At 39.8% G+C, this 25,348-nt stretch overlaps 1 protein-coding gene across 2 annotated transcripts in view; it reads left to right on the top strand.

Moving 5' to 3' along the window:
* The window catches only part of PLXND1 (plexin D1), a 226,404-nt gene that overhangs the window by 155,860 nt on the left and 45,196 nt on the right, over positions 1 to 25,348 (top strand). For both annotated transcript variants that reach the window (XM_042451226.1, XM_042451225.1), the window contains exons 20-25: positions 1,185 to 1,299; positions 6,349 to 6,456; positions 7,518 to 7,630; positions 11,617 to 11,724; positions 13,210 to 13,340; positions 14,827 to 15,025. In XM_042451226.1, coding sequence (XP_042307160.1) covers positions 1,185 to 1,299; positions 6,349 to 6,456; positions 7,518 to 7,630; positions 11,617 to 11,724; positions 13,210 to 13,340; positions 14,827 to 15,025 — 774 coding nt within the window. The remainder of the gene's footprint in view (positions 1 to 1,184; positions 1,300 to 6,348; positions 6,457 to 7,517; positions 7,631 to 11,616; positions 11,725 to 13,209; positions 13,341 to 14,826; positions 15,026 to 25,348) is intronic.

The raw sequence follows: 25,348 nt of genomic DNA, 5'->3' as shown, positions 1-25,348 counted from the left end.
AGTGGGTCCAAGAGCAAAAAAGGCTGAACCCTCTAGGAGCCAAGAAGACTAAACTGAAACTGTCACACTTTGGCCACATCATGAGAAAATATGACTCACTAGAAAAGACAGCAATGCTTAGCAAGGTAGACAGCAGTAAGAAAAAGGAAGAGGCCATTGCAGATGGACAGACTCAGTCAAGGAAGCTACAGCCCTGAGTCTACAAGACCTGAACAGTTGATGAGAGGGTGACTTGGAAGTCTCTCATTCATATGGTTGCCATAAGTCAAAATGGACTTGGCAACAATTAATAAGAACAAATGAAATAGTAATAAATGAAGTGGTGTGCAAACTAAAATAGCATTAAGCATCTTGTCTTCTGTCTCCTGATTTAGAGAGAACCTCGGAATATGAAGTTTTTCCTGAAGTTTTACTCAGGATTCTATTGCATGAGTTTAAAAGAGCGGCTTATCTTTCCTGAATTCAGCGTTAATTTGGGGGGCAGCCGGTTCCTATCACACACAAATCTTCCGACTTCTAAAAATGGCTGTGGAAGTGACTTAGATGACCCTGGCTGCATCCAGGACAGACCTAGGTAGCAATTTGGCAGCAATTTATGTGTGATAGGAACCATCTGCCTCCCAAATTAACACTGAATTTAGGAAAGGTAAGCTGCTCTTTTAACTACAAGCGATAGGGCCCTCAGTCATATTGTTATTTTTGTGGGACATATGTGTTTTTATAGTTCTAGCATTCACCTTCAAGCATGGATATGACACCTGAAAGTGCACCAGTACTTTTTAAGTGCAGTGGACAGATACAACCTGAACACATTGTCCAGTCTTGCTGAACAATAATATAAACTTGAGGCTTAAGTTCTAATTGTCCAGCTTAGCAATTAGAGATGCTCATTTGCTACTGATGTATCTGAAGGTTATGCTCAAACCCATTTTCAAATGTGCACGTACACAAACACTTTTGAAAACTACCATCAGACCTCATCAGACCTAGCAATGCTAATCAAAGTAAGTCCTGTTATTAAATCACAGGACTGTGATTCATTTATTACTGCAAAACCAGAAACTATATGACTTGTTAAGCCTATTTCTTTGTGCAGAACATCCCTCCCCTGTAACTAGATTTCTGTACTGCATCTAAATTTTCATTAAATAACTTGGTGACAGCTCCTTCCTGTTCTTTCTTAGATTCAAGTTGGGAAATTCAATCAAACAATTGCTATGTTGCACCTTGGAGGAAGTGAGACAGCCATCACAGTTTCCATAGTCATCTGCAGTATCTTGCTCCTGCTGTCTGTTGTAGGTAAGATGCAAATCCTGATGCTCATTGGTGGATCCACCTAACCAAAGCTTTTTCATGATGCAGGTTCCATAGATTTATTAATACAACTTTCTTTTGAATTATAAGTGTGCCAGAACTCTACTAATGAATATTTCAAGGTTTTTAAAAAGCTGAACTGTTAGCCACTTTTACTTCCTTACTATTGAAATGAAACAGAAAAACACAGAAATGTGAGGAAAGAACTGAGGCCAATCATAGGCATTCTGGTGTTCTGGCATGGTTTTGAAACTGTGTTGTTGGTTTTTGTTGTTGTTTTGGGGTTGTTTTTTGTTTTTTGTTTTGTTTTGCCCTTTCCCCCTAGATGTTACTGTTAAACTTGAGAGTCCTTTTAATCCTATCTCACTTGACCTCTTCTTCTTTGTGTTCCTGTAAACCTACACTGCTTCCTGATTAGCACTCACTACATACACATGAATGCATACAAACTTCAGTGAGCCTTGACCCATAAATCTGATAGGATTCCACTCCTTACTGACCCAGACTATATCCCTGCCTTCACTTGACTGCTCTGCTGACACTAGTGGAACCGCTATTCTTCTGCTCTAACATTTGAACATTTCTGCTCAAAAAGAGAGGCTTAGTTGGTCATAGATCTAATTTGTGGAAGTTGTCCTTTGACCTTCCTCACACTTTCTTCTACAACAAAAACCTTGTATATTATTGAAAAAAGGTATTATGTGCTAACTGATTTATTTTAGTACTTGTTGTTTATTATAATTAAACACATATTTCTGGAGGTAAGGCACACAAGGATTGTATGCAGTGGTGACTTGGCAGAAGTGGCTTGCAGTAGTTTACAGGGGTTTTTTAGGCTTGCAGAGGCTTACAGGTTTTTGCTGATCTCCCCTGCCCACAGAGGGAAAGAGAGAAAGACAGAGAGACTGCAGTCTTCTGTGCCATTTCCTATCCTGTACAAAGGATCTCTGGAGATGCCAAGCCACAGATGCAGGCGAAACATCAGAAATAAATTCTTCCAGAACACAGCCACATAACCACAAAAAATATGGTCTCAGAACTGTCAGGAGAACCTGGGGGGGGGGTTGCAGGAGTTGTCAATGAAGACCGGATGTTGTAAGTTGTTCAAGAGTACAACTCACAACAGATTGCCAGTTGGGAAGCCCTCCAAGAACTGAATGCTGCAGTTGGCATGGTCAGAGCCCAAAGTGGATGTAGGCAGTCTACCCTGCCACACTGCATTCACAAAGAGAAAGACTCCATGTATGTATGCACACCCAGTTCATATGCAACTCTGCCAAACTCTTCCCTTTCATATAATCATGCTGATCAGCTGAGGAGGGGCTGTATTTCTCAGCCTTCCTCTTTAACTGATCCTTGGAGATTCATCATGCCTGCTCTAATACAAAGCTCCCAATGGATAGAAACCACTATCTGTTTCTATCTAAAATATTCACTTGTTAAAGATTGTTTACAATACAACTTTCCACATATAAAATATTTAGGCCTAAATTTGACAGAGTTGTTAATTTTGTGATTATGGTTTCTAGCTATTTTAATGACAATATAGATAATCAACACAGTTTCATCAGCTGTCAATTGATTCTATAGGGATAAGCAAACATATTTTTTATGTTTTCACTAAATAACAATTCTTATAGTCAAAATCACATTTGAATTCCTGTTTCATTGCTTCCTCTCCAATATATTGTGCTTCATTCCTTGCTTAAAGTTGTCTTTTTTGTCATTATATGCTGATAAATCATTCCAAGTTTTACTGCAGGCTGCATTTTAATGAACCTGATCAAGATGTCAAAGTTTTTGCCTCGCAAAACACAATATATCAGCAAAGTCTACAGGAGTTTAAATTGTATTCTGAGAGCATTTTACTCAGCGTTCAGCTGCTAGTTCAGTTTACATGTAACACTAAAACAGGGATAGGCAAGTTTTATGGTTGCATTTATCTCCCAGAATCCTTCAGCAACAGCTGAATGGAGTGTCCCTCTACACTACAGAGCCCAATAAATAGAAAGTAAGCTATCTCACTGGTTTCTGTTGGAGTGACAGGAAGTCCGCCATGGTAAAATTGGATATTTTGACAGTTCCTTCCAAGGGATGGGTGAGAATGGAAAGCACAGCAGTTGTCATTTCAGCAGTTCTGCTTGGCACAGGTGGGATCAATGAAAATAGCATCTCTGTGAGAATGTTGCTTGCTTGCTATAGTAGTAAGAAATTAACCAATAGATTTGGTGAAGTTTGTATCCTTTGTTGGATGTCAGTGCATAGGACTCCCCTCTATTTTTCCACCATGTTCATGAGGAGGTGATTAGAAGAGATTTCATCCATTTTCAAAGGACTATTGTTGTTGTGTCTGAAAGCAGGAACTGTGTCTAGTGTTAACAGAAGACTATTGAAGTAATCTAATATTGATAACCATAGTCTAAAGCTTTTTCAATACAGTGGTGCCTCGGGTTACGAAATTAATTCGTTCCGCGGCCGCTTTCGTAACCCGAAAAGCCTTCGTAAGCCGAATTGCCATAGGCGCTAATGGGGAAAAGCCGCGTTTCGTGCGAAAAAGCCGAAAAAAGCACCAAAAATTTTCTTCGTATCCCGAAAAAACATTCGTAACCCGGAACAATGATTTCCTATGGGATTTTTTCATATCCCGAAAATTTCGTAACCTGGGTATTTCGTATCCCGAGGTACCACTGTAAAGCAGTTAACATTAACCAAAATTGGTCTAGATTGGGACATAATTACAATGACAGTTAGTTGACAGTGTTACTAAATACCTCTAACCTCTTCCTTGTGGCTTTGCTAGAAATTTTTAAAAGCTGAACTAAGGTAAAAGGTAAGGGTAGTCCCTTGACATGAATGTCTAGTTGTAACCAATTGTAGGGGGCAGTGCTCATCTCCGTTTCTAAGCTGAAAAGCTAGCGTTGTCCAAGGACTCCTCTGGTGGTCGTGTGGCCAGCATGTCTGCACCAAACACTGTTACCTTCCCACTGAGAAGTGGTAACTATTTATCTATTTGTATACTTTTGAACTGCTAGGTAGGCAGAAGCTGGGACTAGTGACAGGAGCTCATCTCATCATACAGCACTCGGTCCTCGAACTGCCAACCTTCCTATCTTCTGATCGTCAGAACTGGCATCTAAGTGCTAAACTATAGTGGCAGACATAGCCATGTTGTCTTGAAACCTGTGCAAATGCCACATAGTAATACCACCACTTTCTAAATAAACACTTCTTTAAATCATGGCTATGGTGGGGGATCTCAGTTTGATAAATTTGTCTAGTCCATTCTCAATTTAAAGGACTATCCTTGATCTTTAAAGACCTTCAAGCTTGATGTCCAGGAAAGCTGGAGAAGCTGATAACACTGAGGCAGGCCAATGCAAATAATACACAGCTTTGCAGCAACAAGGAAGCAGATCTATGAGCACAATATGAGAGCAAAAACAGAAGCCAGTCCAAGGTCCAGGGTTCCGGAGAGCAGGTCAGCGAGTCCAGTCCGGGGTCAAGAGTTCTAGGTCAATCCGAGGTCTAGGAAGCAAGGGGTCCAGCAACAAAGTCCAAGGCAGGAGTTTATCACACGGGAGGAATTTCTCTTAATTTCGAATGAAAAGAAAGTGCGGGCAGAACGCATTCACGTGAATTTGCTAGTTCAGCGAAGTTACGTGAATTTGAATTGCATTCGAACTGACTTCCCATTGCCCGAAAATAGCTTGCCATTGCCCGAAACAGATGTTTGGTGATTAGTGAGCACTTCTCATATAACCTCCGGGAATGCTAAAGGGACACCCTTTCTGTCCTTCTTTGGCTGAAGGTAAGTACCAGCTCATCCTGCTCCTCTATGTCTCCCAGGCACCTCTCCAAACCTGCCACTCTCCTTTCCCCTCTTTTTGGCTGAAGGGGGGAATAGATGAGACTCATCTGGGATGGAGGATTCCTGGCTCAGAGCAGCTCCCCAGATCAGATAACTGCCTCTCCATCACCTTCTTCCTCCACCGTCAGCTCTCTCAGTCCTCTACCGCACTGCTGCTTTGATTAAGATGCCCGGAAAAGCCCCTAGAGAAAGAGGGGAACTGAGCCACATCTGTGTCCATGAGGCAAAGGACCACCCCTGCTCACAAAACCCCTCCCATCTTTTTTAGGAAAGATCATTTAGTGCTCTGAATCAATTCAACAGCACATTCTCATTTACAGCGTTTTGGATCTTTCAAAAAGACGTAGGAAAACTCTGAATATCAAATATCCTGGGTTAAGTGGGGTTTTGGGCAGCCCCCCCCCCACAGTAGTGCACTGGATGTATTCAGGGATAGTGTGAACACCAAGGAAATAACCCATTTTCACACCGTGTTATTTTCATGGTGTTAATGACCCCATGGTTTTTAACTTGTTTTGATCTATTTTATGTGGTTGCTGCTTTATAGATTTGTAAATTATACAGATACCTTATTACCTTTAAATAATAGAGGAAACATATGTATTATTAATTCTGTAGTGTTTTAAATCTTTTATTGTAAGTGCCCTGAGAAGATATTTGTAAGGCAGAGTTATATAAGTAAATATGGAATAAATAAGAATTCATAAAGGAAATAATAATAATAAGCAAAGACAAAACAACTTTCTTCTGTTTCATTGGTAACTGCATGGCATACCTCCTCAGCTCCTAATTCTATTGTTTTTTTAATATAACATGGATAAATAGACCACACTCATATACACTCTGTCAATCAAATACAAATGTGCTCCTCTCATAAGGTCCAGAATGGGTCACAGTGACATCTGCCTTTTCAGTGGAAATAACTGAATCTTCCTAACTCCTGGAATCATTTCATGATATATGATTCAAAGGGCTAACTTTGAATCTCAGGTCTGTCAATTATTTTTCTTTCCAAGTGGCCATGTTTACTGGAAAACAGTTCTCCTATTGGAGGAGGGTTTGCATTTTCTTAACAAACAATATTTAAGTCAGTGCTGTCTTCATAGAAAACTGCATACCTATCATAGCTATGATTTCTTATCATCTTGACTTTCATTCCCCCCCAGCTCTCTTTGTGTTTTGCACCAAGAGCCGCAGGGCTGAGCGTTACTGGCAGAAAACTCTGCTGCAGATGGAAGAGATGGAATCCCAGATCCGGGAAGAAATCCGCAAAGGTAAACGTCTGTATTTTGGAAGAGTGGATTCAGTGCCCTCACACATCAAAGAATTTTCTGGTATGCTCTAGTGGGCATTTTCAGTCCTGAGATACTCTTTGTACTTATTGCTCTACAGAATTAACATGTACAAAAACAGCAGGGACCACAGTTTGAGATCAGCTTCTTTGATAACTGCAGAACAACAAAATGGAAGCTGCAGCCCTATGTTGTGATTTAAATTCGTAATCATGTTTGTTGAATTTAAGGAGTTGTAAACAGATATTCTGAAATAACAAACCACAGCCTAATGGGTGAATGCCAAGAGGTTTGATTGGAACATGCTTCATGGATATGAGGGAATCCTAGGAACACTAGGATTGTATCCACTCTGCAGAATTAATTTAGCTTGACACCACCTTAACTGTCATGGTTCAGTGCTATAGAATCCTGAGAATTGTATTTGGAGACATTTCATCTTCTCTGTCAGAGATCTCTAGTGTCACAATAATCTACAATTCCCAGAATTCCATAACATTGAGCCATGGCAGTTAAAGTGGTGTGGATGCAGTGTGGAGTCAGCCTACATCTGTTCTTGTCTGTAGATTTTTTCAGTGTAATCTTATAAACTGAAGACATAAATTGATGACTGGTAGAGGGGTTAGCCTTAGGGTTGTCATCAATCAAAAACGACTTGAAGGCCAAAAAAAAAAAAAAAAACCCACATGTAGAGGATCTCTAGTTTTTTGTTTCTATATAGGAGAAGTGATGAAATGGCACTTATTACTTCATGAAAAGACTGTTAAGCCTCGATCTTGCTCTTGAATCCACTAATACAAGGAGCAAAATTGCGTAACGTTTGGTTTCCTGGAAAAGCTACCGGGGGATAGGGGATGGGGTGGGGTTATTTATCACACAGAGCTTCACAGATTTTCCACCATATATAATTTGGTTCAGAAAATAACTTAGGATGTTACTTTTGTCGAAAATTAATAATAACTACTGCTAGGTTGCTGTGACATATGAAAAAATCTGTACATTACATGAATGTGACCCATTGCTTTGATTGTGGTTTGGATCAGGTTTTGCTGAACTTCAGACAGATATGACAGACCTAACCAAGGAGCTAAATCGCAGCCAAGGAATTCCATTCCTGGAATACAAATACTTTGTGACCCGAACCTTCTTTCCCAAAGTAAGACAATATGACATACAATGGAAGCCTAATGATGCATGTTGTTTTTTATAGCTCTGCACATTGCTGACTTTTTTGTCTTTGTCTTTTTTTTTTACAAAGTTTATAATAAGGCTTAATTCCATCCCCCAATAGTTATGGTGCTAGATATTAATCATATTAAGCTTTCCAGAGGCATACTACTTCACCTTCGCTTCTTGTCTCGTACACCTTGTGGATAACTGGAAGGCAATTTTCCATTAGACCAATGATTCCCAAAGTGGGTGATAAGCCCCTCTTGTGGGCGGTGGAAGGATCCAGGTAGGGGGTGGTGAGGGGAAAAAAGAGGTGACAGGGAGCCCTGTCAAAGTATTGGTGTTCAGGAAAGACAAGAGGACGCAGTGGTTTTTAGGACCCTGGTGGGGGTGAGGATGTCATTAAACATCTTTACAAAGTTCCCAGAAAGCAACCACACAGCCTTGCTGATCATTTTGTGTGCTGCTGTCTCCTGCTCTTTGCCTGCCCAAATGAGTTCACTCCCTTACTGGCATCTTTTGCTAGTAGTGGCAACTAGAAAACTCTTGTGAGGCTTGGGCACGGGGCATCGCTTTTGTGGCTCAGAGTGGCACCATTTTGGGACAGACCGGAGCAAAGAGTTAGAGCACATAGTGGTGGGAGAGAAGTGGCGGCAAAAGGGAGCTTTCAGATTTGGGATCCTGCTTTAGCTTTGTGAGCTTTGCTGGGATTTGGCTAGCAGATTGGAATTGCATTGGTGCGCTTGCTTTCTTTCATCACACAGGCTGAGAGAAGAGTTAGCAGAAGAAACAATTTTTTTGTGGGAGAGTGGACACTTGAAGCTGTTTGAGGAAGACATGTCTCTGAGGAAGGGGTATCTGTGCTCGATTCTTGGAAAGAGACTTTCATCTTGGAGTAGCTCCTGTAGTTAAAATCTCTCCCTTTCTGGCCCACGCCAGTCTCCAGTCCAGAACATGTGGCCTCTGTAAACCCCTTAAGTACACACCAGCTGCGCCTTTCTCTGCCTCAGTGAAGGCTTGAGAGTCCCCACTCCCTGGGGAGAAGCTTCTCCCTTGCAGTTGGTAATCCATTTCATCCAGATATCCTTGGAACTGGATTGCCACCATATGCTCCAGTACTTAACTCAGAAATAGAATATTGGAAATTTGTCAATAGTTGTCCAAAGCGGTAGTATTGGTATGGGCGGGGGTACTTTTTCAACAGTGGTCTTATAATTGCCTTCTTTAGGCATAATGGAATTCAGTCTTGTTTTAGTGAGGTATTTAGTGAGACAATGACCACTCCTTCTGCTCACTCAGCTTTTGCCTCCTGGGCACACACACCAAACTGCGAACCTGCATCTTTAGCAGGAGTGTAACCCCATCTAACACAGGCTGTTTCCCTATTTCCTGATCTGCCTTCCAGTTGACCAGGAGTACCTCTGTCTTGTCTGAATTAAATTTCAACTTGTTTTTCCCTCATCCCGTCCATTACTGATGACAGACACTGGTTTAGGACCAGAACAGCCTCTTTAGATTGGGATGGAAAGGAGTAGTAGAGCTGGTGGCATGTCACCTCAAAACTCGGGATGACCTCTCCCAGTGGTTTCATGTATATGTTAAATAGCATAGAGAGCAACACAGAACTCTGAGGGACCCCACAGGCCAATGGCCAGGGGGTCGAGCAGGATTCTCCAGCACCACCCTCTGAGTTCGCCCTTCCAGGAAGGAATGGAGCCACTGCAATACAGTACCTCCAAATCTCATCCCAGGGAGGTGACCCAGAAAGTTATCATGGTCAATGGTATTGAAAGCCACTGAGAGGTCCAGCAGGATTAACAAGGACACATTCCTCCTGTCCAGTTCCCTGGTTAGGTCATCCACCAAAGCTACCAAGGCTGACTCTGTTCCACAATCAAGCCTGAAACCAGATTGAAATGAATCTAGATAATCCATTCCATCGAGAAACCCCTGGAGTTGGGAAACTACCACACATCCATTACTTTGCCAAAGAATAATAGGTTGGACACTGGCTGATAATTATCCACTATAATGGGATATAGGGCTTTTTCTACTAAGGCCACACAACTACCTCTTTTAGGCAAGTTGGAATGCTGCCGTTGTAGGGAGTCATTGACTACCCCTTTTACCCACTAAGCAAGTCTTGGCCAGTTTGATAAGCCAAGAAGGACAAGGGTCTAACAGACATGTGATGGTTCTCATCTCTCCAAGGATCATGTCCACATCATCAGGCTGCACAAATTGTTAAGTATCCATTGACACTGGACAAACAGGCACCAAGGTTCCATCCATAGGCACTGTAATCAACTACACCATCCAAGTCAGAGCAGAGCTTAATGAGTTTATCTGCAAAGTGATGTGCAAATTCTTCACAGCGAGGTGCCATGTGATCTGTATTTTCTGCTTGAGAGAGTGTGTGCAAGAGATCCCTGACCACTTGGAATGGCTCTGCTGGATGACTCCCTGCAGATGCACTGCTGGCAGCAAAATAAATAAATAATTTCTTTGCTAGCCACATTGTCACAGAGTAAGCATTCAGATAGGCTCTAGCCCATGTTCAGTCAGATTTGCTTCAATTCTTCCACCAAATGTCATTATAGTCTCTGATGTTTATCACACTATGCTCTTAAAGAGCTACTATTCCAGTGTGACTCCTCTAGCAGCCTCCTGTTGCATGCTGGGATTGGCAGTTTTAAGGAGCTGAACTTCTCTGCCTGAGAATTCTAAATACCCCTCCTTAAAACTGCCAATCCCAGCATGCAACAGGAGGCAGCTAGAGGAGTCACACTGGAATAGTACCTCTTTAAGAGCATAGTGTGATAAACATCTCTGTCTCACTCACTTCATCACTGCTAATCCCCTGGAGAATCAGGAGGCTGGTTTGGCTGCACTCTATAAGAAGTAATGTTCAGGAGCAATTGTGTCCACTGCCCTGGCCATTTCCCCATTCCAAAGGTTGGCCAGAGCTTCAACAGAATCATCTGCTGAGGTGACAGGAAACTCCTTAAGAGCCCTCAGGAATCCATCCAGATCCATCAGCCTCCTGGGGCAGACCATCCTAATTAGTTCCCCACCCCTGCAGAGGCTCCAAATCCCAGGAACTCTAAACCTGACCAGATAATGATTTTCCCATGATAATGGAACAATGGGAAGTTCCTCCACATCAAGATCACTGTCACCCCACCCAGCACAGAAAACAAGGTCCAGAGTGTGCCGAGCAGCATGTGCAGGACCAGATACCACTTGGGACAGACCAATGGTTGTCCTGGAGGCCATGAACTCCTGAGCCACTCCTAAAAGGGCAGTCTCAGTGTGGATGTTGAAGTCCCCCCGCACTAGTAGCCATGGGACTCCAACCCCAACCCCAAGACCATCTCAGCTAGCTCAGAAAGAGAGACTGTTGAGCAGTAGTGTGAGCGGTGCACCAACAAAATCCCTATTCTGTCCTGGCTACCCATCTTTAGGTATACACACTCAAAACCAGTAGACTTGCAGGTTACACAAAACTTTACCCTTTCTGTAAGAGAATAAAATAGTTTCCTGCTTTCACCTAGGAAGATACAGATAGCCATTAACCACTGACCGTGGCTTATTCCTGAATAATTCCCCCTTAACTGAGGAGTCAAAAATGTCAGATTAGCTAGTTCATAACTTCAGTACTGTGAATGCCTTGTTTCTCCCAAAATGCATGTCTCCCCTTTAAGTTCTTGTATTTGTTCATTCAGAAGCCTCTTGCTAAGAGAGCTTCCATAAAACACACCAAATTATTTCTTACTTGTGAGTGGCCGCAAGTCATTATGACATCTCTTCTTACCACTCTTAAACAATGATGCTTTGTTGGTACAGGACGTAGAGAAGACGTAAATAATTCCAACATGCTCTTTAGCAAGTAACAAAATATATTTTAGATATGTTTTCTGTTTTTGTTATTTTTTGTTTTGTTTTGTGATTTTTATTTTTTTTATTTTTCAGTGTTCCTCGCTCTATGAGGAGCGTTACATTCTGCCTTCTCAGCATCTCAATACACAGATGGGATCACAGGTCCAAGAAACTCACCCATTGCTTTTGGGGGAATGGAAAGTAAGTAGTTCTCAAGTAAAACCAGATTAACTAATGCTAGCACATGGAACTATAGTATAGATCACTTTATTATAGTGTCTCAAGTATTCATGAGAAATAAAATGTGTTTATGGTAGTAGAAAAGGAAAGATGGGTTTACCAATCAAGTTTGGCTCCAGATAGGGGTGGAAATAAATTTTGTTTCTTCATTTATTCATGACATTTACCTCTACTGACTGATTTTATATCCTATATCCTTAGGTTCATCATACTGTACTTAATGTCTTGAGCAATTATCTTCAGCTAGAGAACTGGGCCTGGTTTAGGTATAGATCACCACTAATTTGTTAACTTGTTAATTGCCCTTAAGTAGACTCTGACTCATGTCAACCCTGTGGATGAGATATCTCCAAGCTCCCCTATCCTCCGCTGCTTAGGTCCTGTAAATTCATTCCTGTAATCTCCCTGATTCAATCTATTCATCTGGTGTGTGGTGTTCCTCCCTTTCTACTGCCTTCCCCCTTTCCTAGCATTATCGTCTTTTCTAATAAGTCATGCTTATGATGTGGCCAAAGGACAAGAGCCTCAATTTGATCATTTTGGCTTCCAAGACTTGTTCAAGGATCTGTTTGTCTTTTTGGCTATCCATGGTTTCTTCAGCACCATGGATGGCCAGTAAGATAAACAAATGAGTTCTTGAACAGATGAAGCTTGAACTGTCCCTAGAAACTAGTAGGTCATTCCCACTGGCAAAATAACATGGGTTGTGATTCAGCTCTGCTCCATGTCTGTACCCAATTTCAAAAGATTTCTCATTCTTGCTGTAAAGGGGGATCTTTTTTATGCCAGTTGAATTGTTTTTTATTTTTCATCCCCATTTATAGTTTGTGCCACTTCAAGCTGGGGATGAGGGATGGAGCACAAGCTGGCGGGGGGAAGACAGCCAAGGCCGGCAGGGACAGCAAGGAGGCCGGCGGGGGGGGCAAAGCCGGCAGGCATGAAGGCAAGGTCGGGGGACTCAGGAGGAGGAAGACAGGGGACACACTAGTTTTTTAAAAAAATTATTTAAAACAACAACAAAAAACCATCCCTCTGCCATTTGTCCCTCCCCTCAGAAACAATCTATTCTGTTCTGGCCTTTTGGAATGATCCCTAAGATGACTGTTGTACCTTAGGCTACATAATGAGAAGGCATGAATCATTAGAAAAGACAATAATGCTGGGAAAGGTAGAAGGCAATAGAAGAGAGGGAGATCATATGCCAAGTGGTTGGACTCAGTAAGGGAGGCCACAGGCCTGAACCTACAGGACCTGAGCAGAGCGGTTGAGGACAGGGGGACTTGGAGGTGTCTCATTCACAAGATCGCTGTGAGTCAAAGTCAACTCAAGGCAGTTAAACAACAGCTGTATATAATATTAAAATAGAATGACAGGCCACTTTAAAAGAGAGTAATAAGAGGGGAAAGAAGTATGCCTTTCTCATCCACATTGCTGGTTTTGTCTTAGATACCTGAAAACTGTAGACCCAATATGGAAGAAGGAATTGCATTATTTTCCACTTTGCTCAACAACAAGCACTTTCTCATTGTTTTTGTCCACGCCCTTGAGCAGCAGAAAGACTTTGCTGTCAGAGACAGGTAAGACTCTTCTGAGATTTCAGTGTAAACTTCTTATTTTTGAGATTGGGACAAACTGGACTACACTTTTATTTCTCCTGAAAAACCTGGATGGATTCTGCACTGTCTTTCGGCTTTATATAATTTTGTCTGAGCAATTGCTCTCTATTTTTCTGATCCGGAGATCTGTGTTTATCAAGGACTGAATGCTTCCAGATGCTTTTTTTTAAAAAGAAAAGCCTTAGAGCAGCTCAATATTTTAAAGACGGTTGCAAACCTGTTCAGATTTTGTAAAGAACAAGAGAGGTTAGCGGTATAACTAACTAAATCAGCTGCTGACTGCTGATTCTGGATTTTGTTGCAAGAAACAAGTATTTATAACTACGTATATAGTTCTTTATAACTATGTATATAATTCTTATGACTCATATATAAGAAACAATTGTCACTCATAGGATTTTCAGAACTGCTACAAAAATTACTTCCACCAAAACCTGATGCATATGTAATTCGGAACATTCTGATTACTGAAAGAGAAAGACACTAGGAAATTGTTAATATTTTGCCTTAAACATATCATACAAATACTACCTTCTAGAGACAAGCTAATCCACACTTCCAGTAGAAGAAAATATTATATTTTTCCTCCACATACAAGAATCATGGGATATGGGAAAGGGGGGAGGATATGATCAATATTCTTGGAGGGCACGATCCCTTCTCCGCCATTGCAAAACAAATAATCTGGTTTAAATAATGTTTTAAAAATTTATTTGCATCCTGTCTGTGCTGTACCATTTCTACAGCAAGTGGTATTAAGGCCTTTTTAGTAGTTATTTACACTTTCTCTAGAGTCACTAGCCAAGTGACCTCAGTGGTGTTAGTGTTAATAAAACAACATTAAAGAGCACTGAAGTACATTCTTTGAATGTCTCTAACGGTAAGCAAGAGATGCAATATATTTTCCTTAATTGTACTATAAGAAATACCCTTTTAAAAAGCCAAAAAATGACAACTAAGATTGTCTAATGGAGCATGAAAAGATGGGAAGAACTGAAATAGTTGTGTGTGTCTTTTAAAAAAGTTTTAATGTACAGTACAGAACTGGTACCATAGCATTTCAAGGGCTCTATAACAAAATGCCATATCTACCAAAACATCAAGTCTTCACACTGTTGTTCCTTTTTTATTATTATTATTCTTCTTAGAAGAAAGTTATGCTGTTTTTCAACTTGCAGGTGTTAACCTTCTCTATTATTACTGAGAGTGCCAGAATAGCAGGGAGGATTTCTTCGTTGAACGATTGGCATCCATTTCCATCGAAGGGTGGCATAATACAATGTGATTATGCACAGCTGTGATACAAATGGCTTGAAACTTCAACACTTTTGAGAGGCTTTGTGAAAACAATCTGGAATGTTACCATGGTTTTAATTTCTCTCATGTTGATTGATGAATCCCATCTTGTTCCATCAATCTCAGTATCTTCTGTTAACTCTTCCTTCAGATGCAACCTAGCTTCTTTGCTTACCATTGCACTGCATGGGAAACTGGAGTACTATACCAGTATTATGAAGGACCTCTTGGTGGATCTCATTGACGCCTCTGCCTCTAAAAATCCCAAGCTTATGCTGAGGAGGACAGAGTCTGTGGTTGAGAAGATGCTGACCAACTGGATGTCCATCTGCATGTACAGCTTTCTCAGAGTAAGAACATAAATGAAGTTTTAAAATGTTTCTGGCTGTGGCAAGCATCCTAAATCATTAATATAGAAGAGAGATCAGATGTTTAGCTTTTCAAATACCTCACTAGGTGGTTGTCCAGTATTTAGTGGAGACAAAATATGAAATATTTCAGAATGTTTCCTTGAAATCAAAACTGACAAGTCAAAATTTCTCCTAGTACCCTCTGTTCCTTTGGTGGTATTAGAAGATATTTCATTCCCAGCACTGTAATTTTGGTTCAGGATATCCTGTCATTTTTTAATGATATCTCTAATCACAATCACAAATAAAGCTATTCAAATATATTACCTTGTGTTGGGAATTAGGATGGGGACTGTGGTTTGAAGATTTGTGCACAACCCTTTTATAGTTCACTAATCCACAGTCAGAGGATTTAAACTTTGTTCCTGGTCTATTTTTAGGGAATAGCAGCACAAGTGAATGATTAAGATATATTATCTAGCTTAATCTTCACAGCAACACCTTGGCACACATTAGGCTGATGGACAGCAAGTTGTACAGGCCCATCCAGAAAACATGGCTGAGTAGGGATTTCAGACTGCTAGAAGGCTATAGAAAATGCATAAGCTATTACACAAAAGCAGAGATTTTGTAAACCTTCTATCACACTGTGTTTTTGAAAGAGTTAATGTATTTTTATTTAGCAGAACATTCATTTTACCATTATAATATAGTACCAAGTAAATTAATAACTATTATATTACTCAAGGGTCCCTTGCATAGCATCCTGCTTCCAAGATTTGGCTTTTCTAGGGAAAATATATTTCTACACTGCTTCTGTAAAAATTCTCAAATGTCAAGTGTCAGACACAGATTTTGTGTCAGAATCACTCAAGTTTCAAAATCATATTTTAATGAAAACTGTTGGTATTGGCCACATTTCTTTCCAAGGAGTTTTGTTTGCTATTAGAAAATTGTGAGACAGATATTTCCATAGCTTAGCTAACATAAGAAATCCAAAACTGAACACAAAGGCTGCACCTGTTTATGCAAATTTAGTAATTGGCAGTACTTACAAATACTGTCTGTATGCTGTTGGCAAATGTTGGCTTCCAAAGTACTTGAAGTTTGAAGTTTGCTTTCAAAAAATAGTCTTAAATGTATTTTTTCAAAATGTAGCTTAAGTTTTTAAACATAATCAGTGATTATTGTTGTCCCAAATGTGCATTGCTATACTCAGCAATGTCCCTTACATACACTAAGCAGTATCCCTTACATTACTTCATCTTCACTCACTTTGGAACCCTGACAAACACATATTTGAGAAAGAACAATACAAGTTTATTCACATCTCCTTAGAAATAAGTTCCATTAAGGTCAGTGGGACTTAGTTCCAAGCAGGGATGTAAGAAAAAATTTGTGTGGTTCGCATTTTAATACAGGTTGACCTAAATCATGAACCTCAATGCAATTATCCTTTGATTTTCATATGCCTCTGAATTTTGCAATAGCACTCTATTTAAAAATGTTCGCATATTATATGTTCCCTAGAGGAAATTGCCTGCAGAAATTATACATATTAGGGAAATCATGTGCAAAATGTGTATACAAATTTTCATTTGTGTGAACTTATTACTACACAATTTCATATGTATTTTTTTTTAAATATGCAAAATGATGCAAAAGTGAAAACAAAGAGTTTGTGTTGGTGGTAAAAAACGTGAACACTGTAAAATGCAAAACTGACTCATCCCTCTCTAATCCCAGGTAAATATGTATTAGGATTGCCAGCTATTGCATAAATGTAGAATCACTGTGCATAGAATTTCAAAATTTACTCAAAACAATGTATTACTTAATTATCCAGCTTTATCATGAGAATGCTTGCAAAAAAGGCTGTTCATCATTAGTTATAATGTTGAATTTAAAACTCTATATGAATTATCTAGAATTCCCTAGTTAAAGAGAAAAATAATTGTACTATTTGACTATACACTTTCATGGTCTCAAATACACCATACATTTAAATAAGATCTGTTTGTTCATGTTTGGTTGGTGGTAGACATTCAACAATCCTTAAAAGTAAAAGATGTAGGACATATGTTAAAAGTGTGTATGTGCTGGGGGGGGTTGTTCAGTTTAGTTTTTTTGCAGTTACACACTACATTATTAAATTCTGCTGATGTTGCATAGACAGGGTCTCCCCATTATGAAAGTGGAGAGCACTTGTGGGAGTACGTGATGCATCTGGAACCTGATACAGCCCAAATGAACTGCTTAATTTCTTCTGAAGGGTGATATTATGCAAGAAAGCCTTCCTGGGGAAAGGGAAAGGATTGAGATTTACTTTATGAGATTTTATGAGTGGGATGGTTTACAAAAGAAATCAATAGCATCTGCAGTTCTTGTAGTTTCCAAGTTCTTCTGAACTCTTTTTCTTGTAATTCCTTAATCATTGTAGAAATGAAGGGAAAACCTCAGTATCTGTTCACAAACATTTTTAGAATGTCAGATTCCACCTTGTGCCAATCTGAGAGCAGAAGAAATATCTCATAGGAAGAGTTTCATATATACTGCCAGGAAGGAAGATAACAGATGCTGTGGCAGGAGAGTGAAGCACAAATTGTGATTCTTAAAAGTTAATCTAAAACATGAAACTAGCTTGTAAATAATTTGTCCACCCTGTCCCCATTTTTTAAACTTGGCATAGTCTCAACTATTAAAAGATAAAAGACAGATGTTATGGACATACGTTGATTATACATGTGGGCTGTGATAATGCTTTAATTCTTGTGGTATTTTCTGGAACAACCGATTACTGGCTGAATCCAGAGAAAGCCTGCCAGTAAACTAGACTACTTGGAAGGAGGCTGATTTTTACAAGGGTGAGACAGTGCCACCTCTCCATCTGCTGTTGTTTGTTCTGCTGAAAATCAGCTCTTGTCCATGTAGCTATAGAACAAGAGGATTGATGTGATGGCATGCAGTATTATTGCATATTGTATGTGTCTATACATATGCAATTACACGGCAGTTTTCATTAACATTCAGTTTTCAAAAAAATATGACAATAGTCACATACATTAGTAATTTTGGAAGAGATAGCATGTTCTAATTTTGCCTTAGTGGTGAGACTGTGTCTCATTGAAAACCAAGCAGAATAGCTACCATGGACTTCCCTTGCTTAATGATTTGAACAATAACCTATAGATCACTCTGAGATGAATAGATGACCGGACGGAACCATCAGTAAATCCTCAGCCCATCTGCAAGGGCTTTGAAAGATGTCCTTTTTGCCACATCCAGTTGAGATACCAGAGACTGAGTTACACATCGAATGAATGGGCTCACGCCCAACTCACATCCACTGTGTGTCAAGCATGAACATCACAAATCCAATATGATTGCAGTCATGGATGTGAGAACAGTTTTAAGCTATATATCACCTACCAAAACATTTTGTTTATTTTTGTTTTCATTCTGTTAAAGTATTTGAAGGGGTATCACATTGAGGATAGAGCAAGCTTGTTTTCTGCTGCTCCAGAGACTAGAACATGGAACTATGGATGCAAGCTACAGGAAAAGAGATTCTGCTTCAATATTGGGAAGAACTTCTTGACAGTAAGAGCTGTTTAACAGTGGAACACACTCCCTTGGAGTGTGGTGAAATCTCCTTCCTTGGAGGTATTTAAACAGAGGCTGGGTGGCCATCTGTCTGGTTGTGATTTCCTGCATAGCAGGGGGTTGGACTGGATGGCCCTTGTGGTCTCTTCCTACTCTATGATTCTATGAAATCCCAAAGCATCAGAGTTGACTTTCAGAGATAAATGGAAACCATGGTTTCTTAACCACCACCTTGTTTTGGAGCATCTCTAATGTCCAGCAGAACTAAAGCTATAAGTCCAACACTGGGAGAACTATTACAGAGTGACACTAAGCTCTGTGCCTGCTCTGAAGCAGAGAGTGTTCTCAATATTCCCATATGCCTCTCCATGTCAAAAGCAATACATCTCCTGTCTATATCAAAGCTGGAGGAAAAGCAGGACTGGAGATGATGGCTACAAGTTTCTCATGACTACCCAGACCACCAGATGTTGTGGGTATCTATTTTAAAAGTCAACATTAAGGATGATGTTTGAAAAGAGAAAAGTCTATGTACTGCTTTTCAGTAGGGTAAATTATCCTGTCCCAGGTGATGGTGGGGGAACCGCCTATCCTTCATTATGTGGATGACTTCTGTTTTTCTCTGGTGCTTTGGGCAGTGATATCTACCTTCAGTGTGTATTTTCCAGCCTCGGGTTCTTTAGTCTGGAATTGAGACAAGGCTTCAGTACAGAAGGCATTTTCCTGTTTTTCAGGAAATAGGATTCTTGTGATGATCAGGCAAGGGAAAATGGCCAGATATTTATCTGGTATCTGGCATAGTCAATCAGAGGCCTTATATTCCTTGCCAAGCACAAAGATTGGGGTTATAGATTCTTGTTCCTTCCTGTGTAAAGGAAATTCTTGGACCCTGCTAGCCTATGAGCTCCCTCCAAGCCCACACTCTGTGATGGATGATGCAACAAGACAGAATGGTCCCTTTCTTGAAGAAGCTGAAGAAATTCATTAATGTTGACTGATGGGTTTGTCCTGAGGGAAAAGTCATTCATCCAGTTTATATTAGCTCTTCTCAAAAAGCTTTCAGGAAGATGGCAGTGCTAATGAAATTATAAATTTGGGAGCCATATTTCTCCTAGCCAAATGTGTTTACAAACTATTCTCATTGTATTGTTTAGTGATCCATTTATTTGTGGTTACTGTTGAGAGGTTTGTGTTAAAACTGGTCATAATTACTACCGAGAACATTTCTGCCCACACATGAATTTTCCAATGATATCCCAGAATCCACTCAACTGTTTCTCTGGGTCCCAGAAAAGAAGTCATAAGTAGCTGCACATTCTAGAAGGCTTCTCCATTTCTTCATGCACAGTTGAACAGCAAATATGAGACTCTATATTGGTTTTGTGCCTCCAGTATAAAAGTAAGTGCAACAAAAACCCACATTTTGATCAGAAGTGCATATTTGGAGACACCTACTGTACTGTACCAATATAATATGGAGGCACATATTATACTGTACCAATATCCATTCAACTCAAGAGCAGAGCTCGGCCAGGAGGGGTTGCCTCTCGCCCATAGCACAGCACATGTTCACTGGGAACCCAGCACTAAATCATTTTTAGATTACATCATTCTGGGTCGGGGTTTTGTACATAGTAGGGCAGCTCCCTTGTTGAGAAAATCACCTCACTGAGATCTATTGAAAGTTAGATGTTGGCCACGGATAGGTGAGCTAGAGCCACTGGCCTGGTGCAAAGAGCTGCAAAAGCAAGATTTGATAGAACTACTCATCAAAAGAATCTAGGATACATATTCGTCTTGAAATCACAAGGGCATTAGGAGATGCACAGATGTGTCACATCAGGAAGAAAAAAAATGAGAGACAAGTTTTTGTGTTAGTGGCAAAGTTTTGGAAAGTTAATCTACTGAACTTAGTGGCATTACTTCCAGACTCATCAGCAGAATATTTGTGGGTCAGTCTGCAATTTAAATGCTACATGGTAGTCAAATACCACCATTGTGTACCTTTTTTCTTTTAGTAAAACATCTGTACTTATGCAGGCATTTGGGGGGGGGGTAAAAAAGTTTACTAGCCATCCTGTAGAACTGGTCCTTGAGACATATGTGACGATGGGTCTGTTTTTAGTTCTTGAATTATCCCATTAATCACAATATCTATTTGAAACAGCTGCTGCAAAAGGTCCTTAACAATTGTGCAGTGGAAAAATTCCAGCTGCTTGTATTTTTCCTCATAAGTTAGCATTACAGGATTTAAACATTTGTTTTATATTAATGCTGTGTCAAACAATCTATCCATTTGTGCTACAGAAATGGAAGGTTGAAGAGCAAGGCATCTAAAAATGGAAACATTCAAAATAGTCAACAGTCGTTCCCTACGGTCTAAGCAGAGAGTAACTGTGATGGTGAGCTTGACTAGTTAATTCATTATAAGGAGACAGTACCATTATAAAAAGTGGTGAGTCAGCATGTTGTAGTGGTTTGACTATTGTACTATGACTGGAAACCATGGCTTTAATTCCCACTCAGTTGTGGAAACCTACTCAGTAACCTTGAGCAAGTCACTTTCTCTCAGCCTCAAAGGAAAGCAAAGGCAAACCCCTTCTGAACAATTCTTGCTAAGAAACCCCAGTGATAGCATCACCTTAGGGTCTCCATAAGTTCTAAACAGCTTGAAGGCACACAACAACAACAAATGTTTTTAGGTTCATTCACAAATAATGTCTTCCGCCCAAACGTAAAGCTGGCTAACACAAAACTCTCTTATTGTCACCAGACTGTATTATGTTCAGTGCATTTCTATTAACCCAGTCAAGATAGATTAGCCTGGGCAAGTCTCAAGTCCCTTATTGTTTATTGATTTGGTAACTCTGAAGCAAATTAACTAGTTTTGGAACATGAAGCCTTTTGCCAATTGGGAACCATTCTGTCCCTCCATATTCTGTTCTAACAATAGTCTCTTGTCCTATGTACACATTTCTCATTAGGACTATCAGATGTGGTGCACTGCCATGTCTTCAAGAGCATTCCATAGCTTTTCATAAACTATGTAGTCAATGGCTTTGCTATAGTCTATAAAACACATGCTGGTTTTCTTTTGGAATTCCTTGGTACTCTCCATTAACCATTGTACATTTGCAATGTGGTCCCTAGTGCCTCTTTCTTTCCTGAACCCCACTTGCACCTCTAGGATTTCTCTCTCCATGTATGGCTGGACTCTGTGGTGTAGAATTTTGAACATTGTTTTGCTTGCATGAGAAATTAATGCTGTGGTCCTATAGTGTTTCAATCTTTTGTGTCTTCTTTTTTGTAGATGTGTATTGATTATTTCCCATCTGTTGGCCACCATTTTGTTTTCCATATTTGTTGGCATATGCTGGTTAACACTAGAGTTCATTTTGTCTGTGTGTATTGTAGCAGTTCAAATGAAATATCATCTGTTCCTGGTAATTTATTTTTCCCAAGTTCTCTTCTTGCAGCTTCCATGTCACTTTTTAGAATCTGAGGTTCATCTTCATATGGCTCTTCATTCCACATGTCTCATTTTTTCATCTCTTTTACATTACTCTTTTCTCTACTTCAAACTACATCATATTTTTTCTTCATCGTTGTCTTCATCTCCCTTTTGACTTTTCGGTTTCTATTTTTTGGAGTTTCAGTTTTGTATGTCTCTAAGGCTTTATTCAAGTGTTGTCCCTCTATGGAAGAAAAATAGTACCAAAGGATGACCACTGCCTCTGTTTGTTCTGCTTAGAGGCAGGCCCTAACATGTGTACCTCTTCAGTCTGCCAAGGCTTCACCAAACAAGCCCTTCAAAACAGAATCTCTCACTTTAGGATCATTATTGAGAGGTAGATCAGGTGGCTCAACATCACCTATTCCATACTGCCTCTCTCAATCTTTAACATACCTGCTATTTTAAAAGAACTTCCCTTACTCCTACAAGAAAATGACTTCAACTTTGGTACCGAATACATCTCAAGAGCCCCATCAACTTTGCCAGAAACTCCTGATTCTATATAAATTTTATTTATCCCATCAGTTTTGACACTGGCAGAACTGATCCCAATGCAGATGTTGTAGCATGACTCACTTCTGTCGGAGTGCTCAATTAACAGGTCTGCTGGTACAGCTTCTGAACCATTGCAGGGATTAAAGTATTCCCCTCCAACTCTGGGGAAGTCAGCATTAGTTCAACCAAAACAGAGAAAATAGAGCACAGAAGACCACCATCAAGCTAAACAGCAACATATGCATCCGGAGGATGATGCTATTCAGACCATTAGCACTGGAACTTCAGTGGAACTCCCCCACAATCCTCCACCTCAACGGCTGGCCCAAATGTAGGCTGTTGATATTTAGAGGAAATGTATGGGTTCCTGTTCAAAAAGTGAAATTGTCCTATCTCAGTTTAAAGTGAGGTGCAGTATTCAAATGTCCTTCAAACATTCACCTTGCTGTTATAGAAACAATTGCAAATATAGGCAGAAAGGATATCTCTTAAGGACCCATGATATTGTCAGTATGTATGAGAACCAGCTTGGAGACAGCTTTTGACTAGTTCCTTTTCCCCTTTCTCTTCAAGTTGGGATCAATATTCATCCTTACAAAGTTGTCTTACATCTGTTTATTCTTGAAAAGGAGGATGGTCATACACTTATTTGCTGAATACAGAGGAGTGTCATCATCACCACGGCCATGGCTTTTTTTACTGATGTCATTCTGCTTCATCATATTGCCATGGGAAAAGGCACCACTTTTCAACTATTATATTGAGACTACTGGATACTGCTGTACAGTGTGTGGATATGGTGTTGAATCATGGGTTTGATCTGTTTCTCTTATGTTGTCACCATCCCATCCTATCTGCTTCTAAATTGACAACAAGTGGACATGCTCAAACTTTGATATTTATGACTTGATCTTCAGCACAGGTTGCTACTCAGTCTTTAGTACTGACATAGATACTTACTTATCTGCTTCGTTGGTATTGACATAGATAATTACCACTAAGTTATCAGTAACAGTGGGCATGGAGGTTTTACTTTATACTGATTAGTAATCTTCATCTGCACAAGAAGAGCTTGCATCTTTTGCAGAGGATTCTGATTCTGATTCCTCATCTCTAGAATAGGTTTTTCTTTAACATAATCTCTAGATCTGCCAGTGGATGATTCATCACCACTGTCCCTTTCAGAAAACATTTGTTCATACTTGGAACAGATACTGTGGCTAAATCTCTAGGGATTGAAGTCATCATAACACCAGTTCTACCAGCCTTATTCAAGTATTCATTAGAGTGAAGAAGGCATCTTTGCAACAAGCTATGATTCTGTTATGACAAGCTCTGATTCACCTAGTACAATAATAATGGATTAAGCTGTAATCAGTGCATCCCACATCTAGATTTATTAAGAATCTGTACTATATACAATAAGAACCTGCCATATTTCTTTTTCAGCATCTGTTTTCAAACTGGTTGAGGCCTTTCAGATAAAAGTTGGTAGGAAACACAACATCACACCAGTAAAAAAGGTAGAAAATAACTTTGATTTAATGGACAAACACTTTTATTTTTCACTGATTTCTGTTTGGGGTCCATTGAATCTGTAAATGCCAGGCTTATATGAACAAGTGAGAAACTGCTATTGCAGATCACCCTTTTCTTGCAATGTCTCCAGGAAGGGGAAAGAAATATCACACTACTCTTCTAAGCAGAAATCCAAAAATTTGCTTGCCAGCAAGTTCATGCTGGATGGCATGCCTGTGGCTGTGCACCTGAGAGATGATGGTAAAATTCAATGTGTTAAGAAAACACAGGTAGCCAAAATCTGCAGAGGTCACAGAAGATATGTATGTATGTGTTGAAGATCTTCTGATTAATCTTAGTGCTAGGATAGATGACTTCATGGACCATAAAAGACAAGAAGATGGATATTCATTCATAAACTCAAGTGTCAAACATGCATAAACTCTATGGCATCATTTGTCTACATTCTATGTTAACCTAGTTCTCCTTTGCAATTTTCAAAACAATCATCACAAGTTTCATCTCAGTCAAAAGCAACTGAAGTATCTTTATAGCTTCCCTAAGCATTCTTTCCCAAAAGTCAAAACACAGCCTTTGATTTTCTACTTTCAGCTCACCACCCATCATTTCCATCTCCAGTGGGCCGGCTACAGCATTGCTTCAGTTTTAACCATTGTTTTAACACTCTGAAGGGTAATGCCATAGATTTTGATAGCTGGCCATTTGAAAAAGCTACTAATCCACTCTTTTATTGGAGGAAAAAATGCTACTTTTCTTAAGAAAGAAGCCATAGAACTGATACTGCTGTGCAGATTCATGTTCTGTTATGCAGTGGCCTCAGACTTGTTCTGGATCTGAGCAGTGTGAATTGTTACATCACACCAAAGAAATTTCATAAGGTGATATTGGCTTCCTTTCCTCCCTTGCTATTTCAAGGGGACAGATGTGCAGTAATATATTTTAAAGACTCATATTGGCATTTGCCAAGATCATTGCAGGCTCTTCCAGTTTGAATTGTACTGATGACTTTATCAGTTTAAAGTTTTACTTTAATAGGTAATTAGTATGCGGTTTGCTTCATTGATTCCAGACATTGATTAACACCCTCGAGATTACAGGAAAGGGAAAAACTCATGTAACAAAGAGGCTGATAGCTGCCAGAATGGTGTATTTTTGCCTAGCAACTACTTGGC

This window comes from Sceloporus undulatus, chromosome 2 (assembly GCF_019175285.1).
Source record: "Sceloporus undulatus isolate JIND9_A2432 ecotype Alabama chromosome 2, SceUnd_v1.1, whole genome shotgun sequence".
Lineage (NCBI taxonomy): Eukaryota > Metazoa > Chordata > Lepidosauria > Squamata > Phrynosomatidae > Sceloporus > Sceloporus undulatus.
This window is presented reverse-complemented; position numbering and strand designations above follow the sequence as displayed.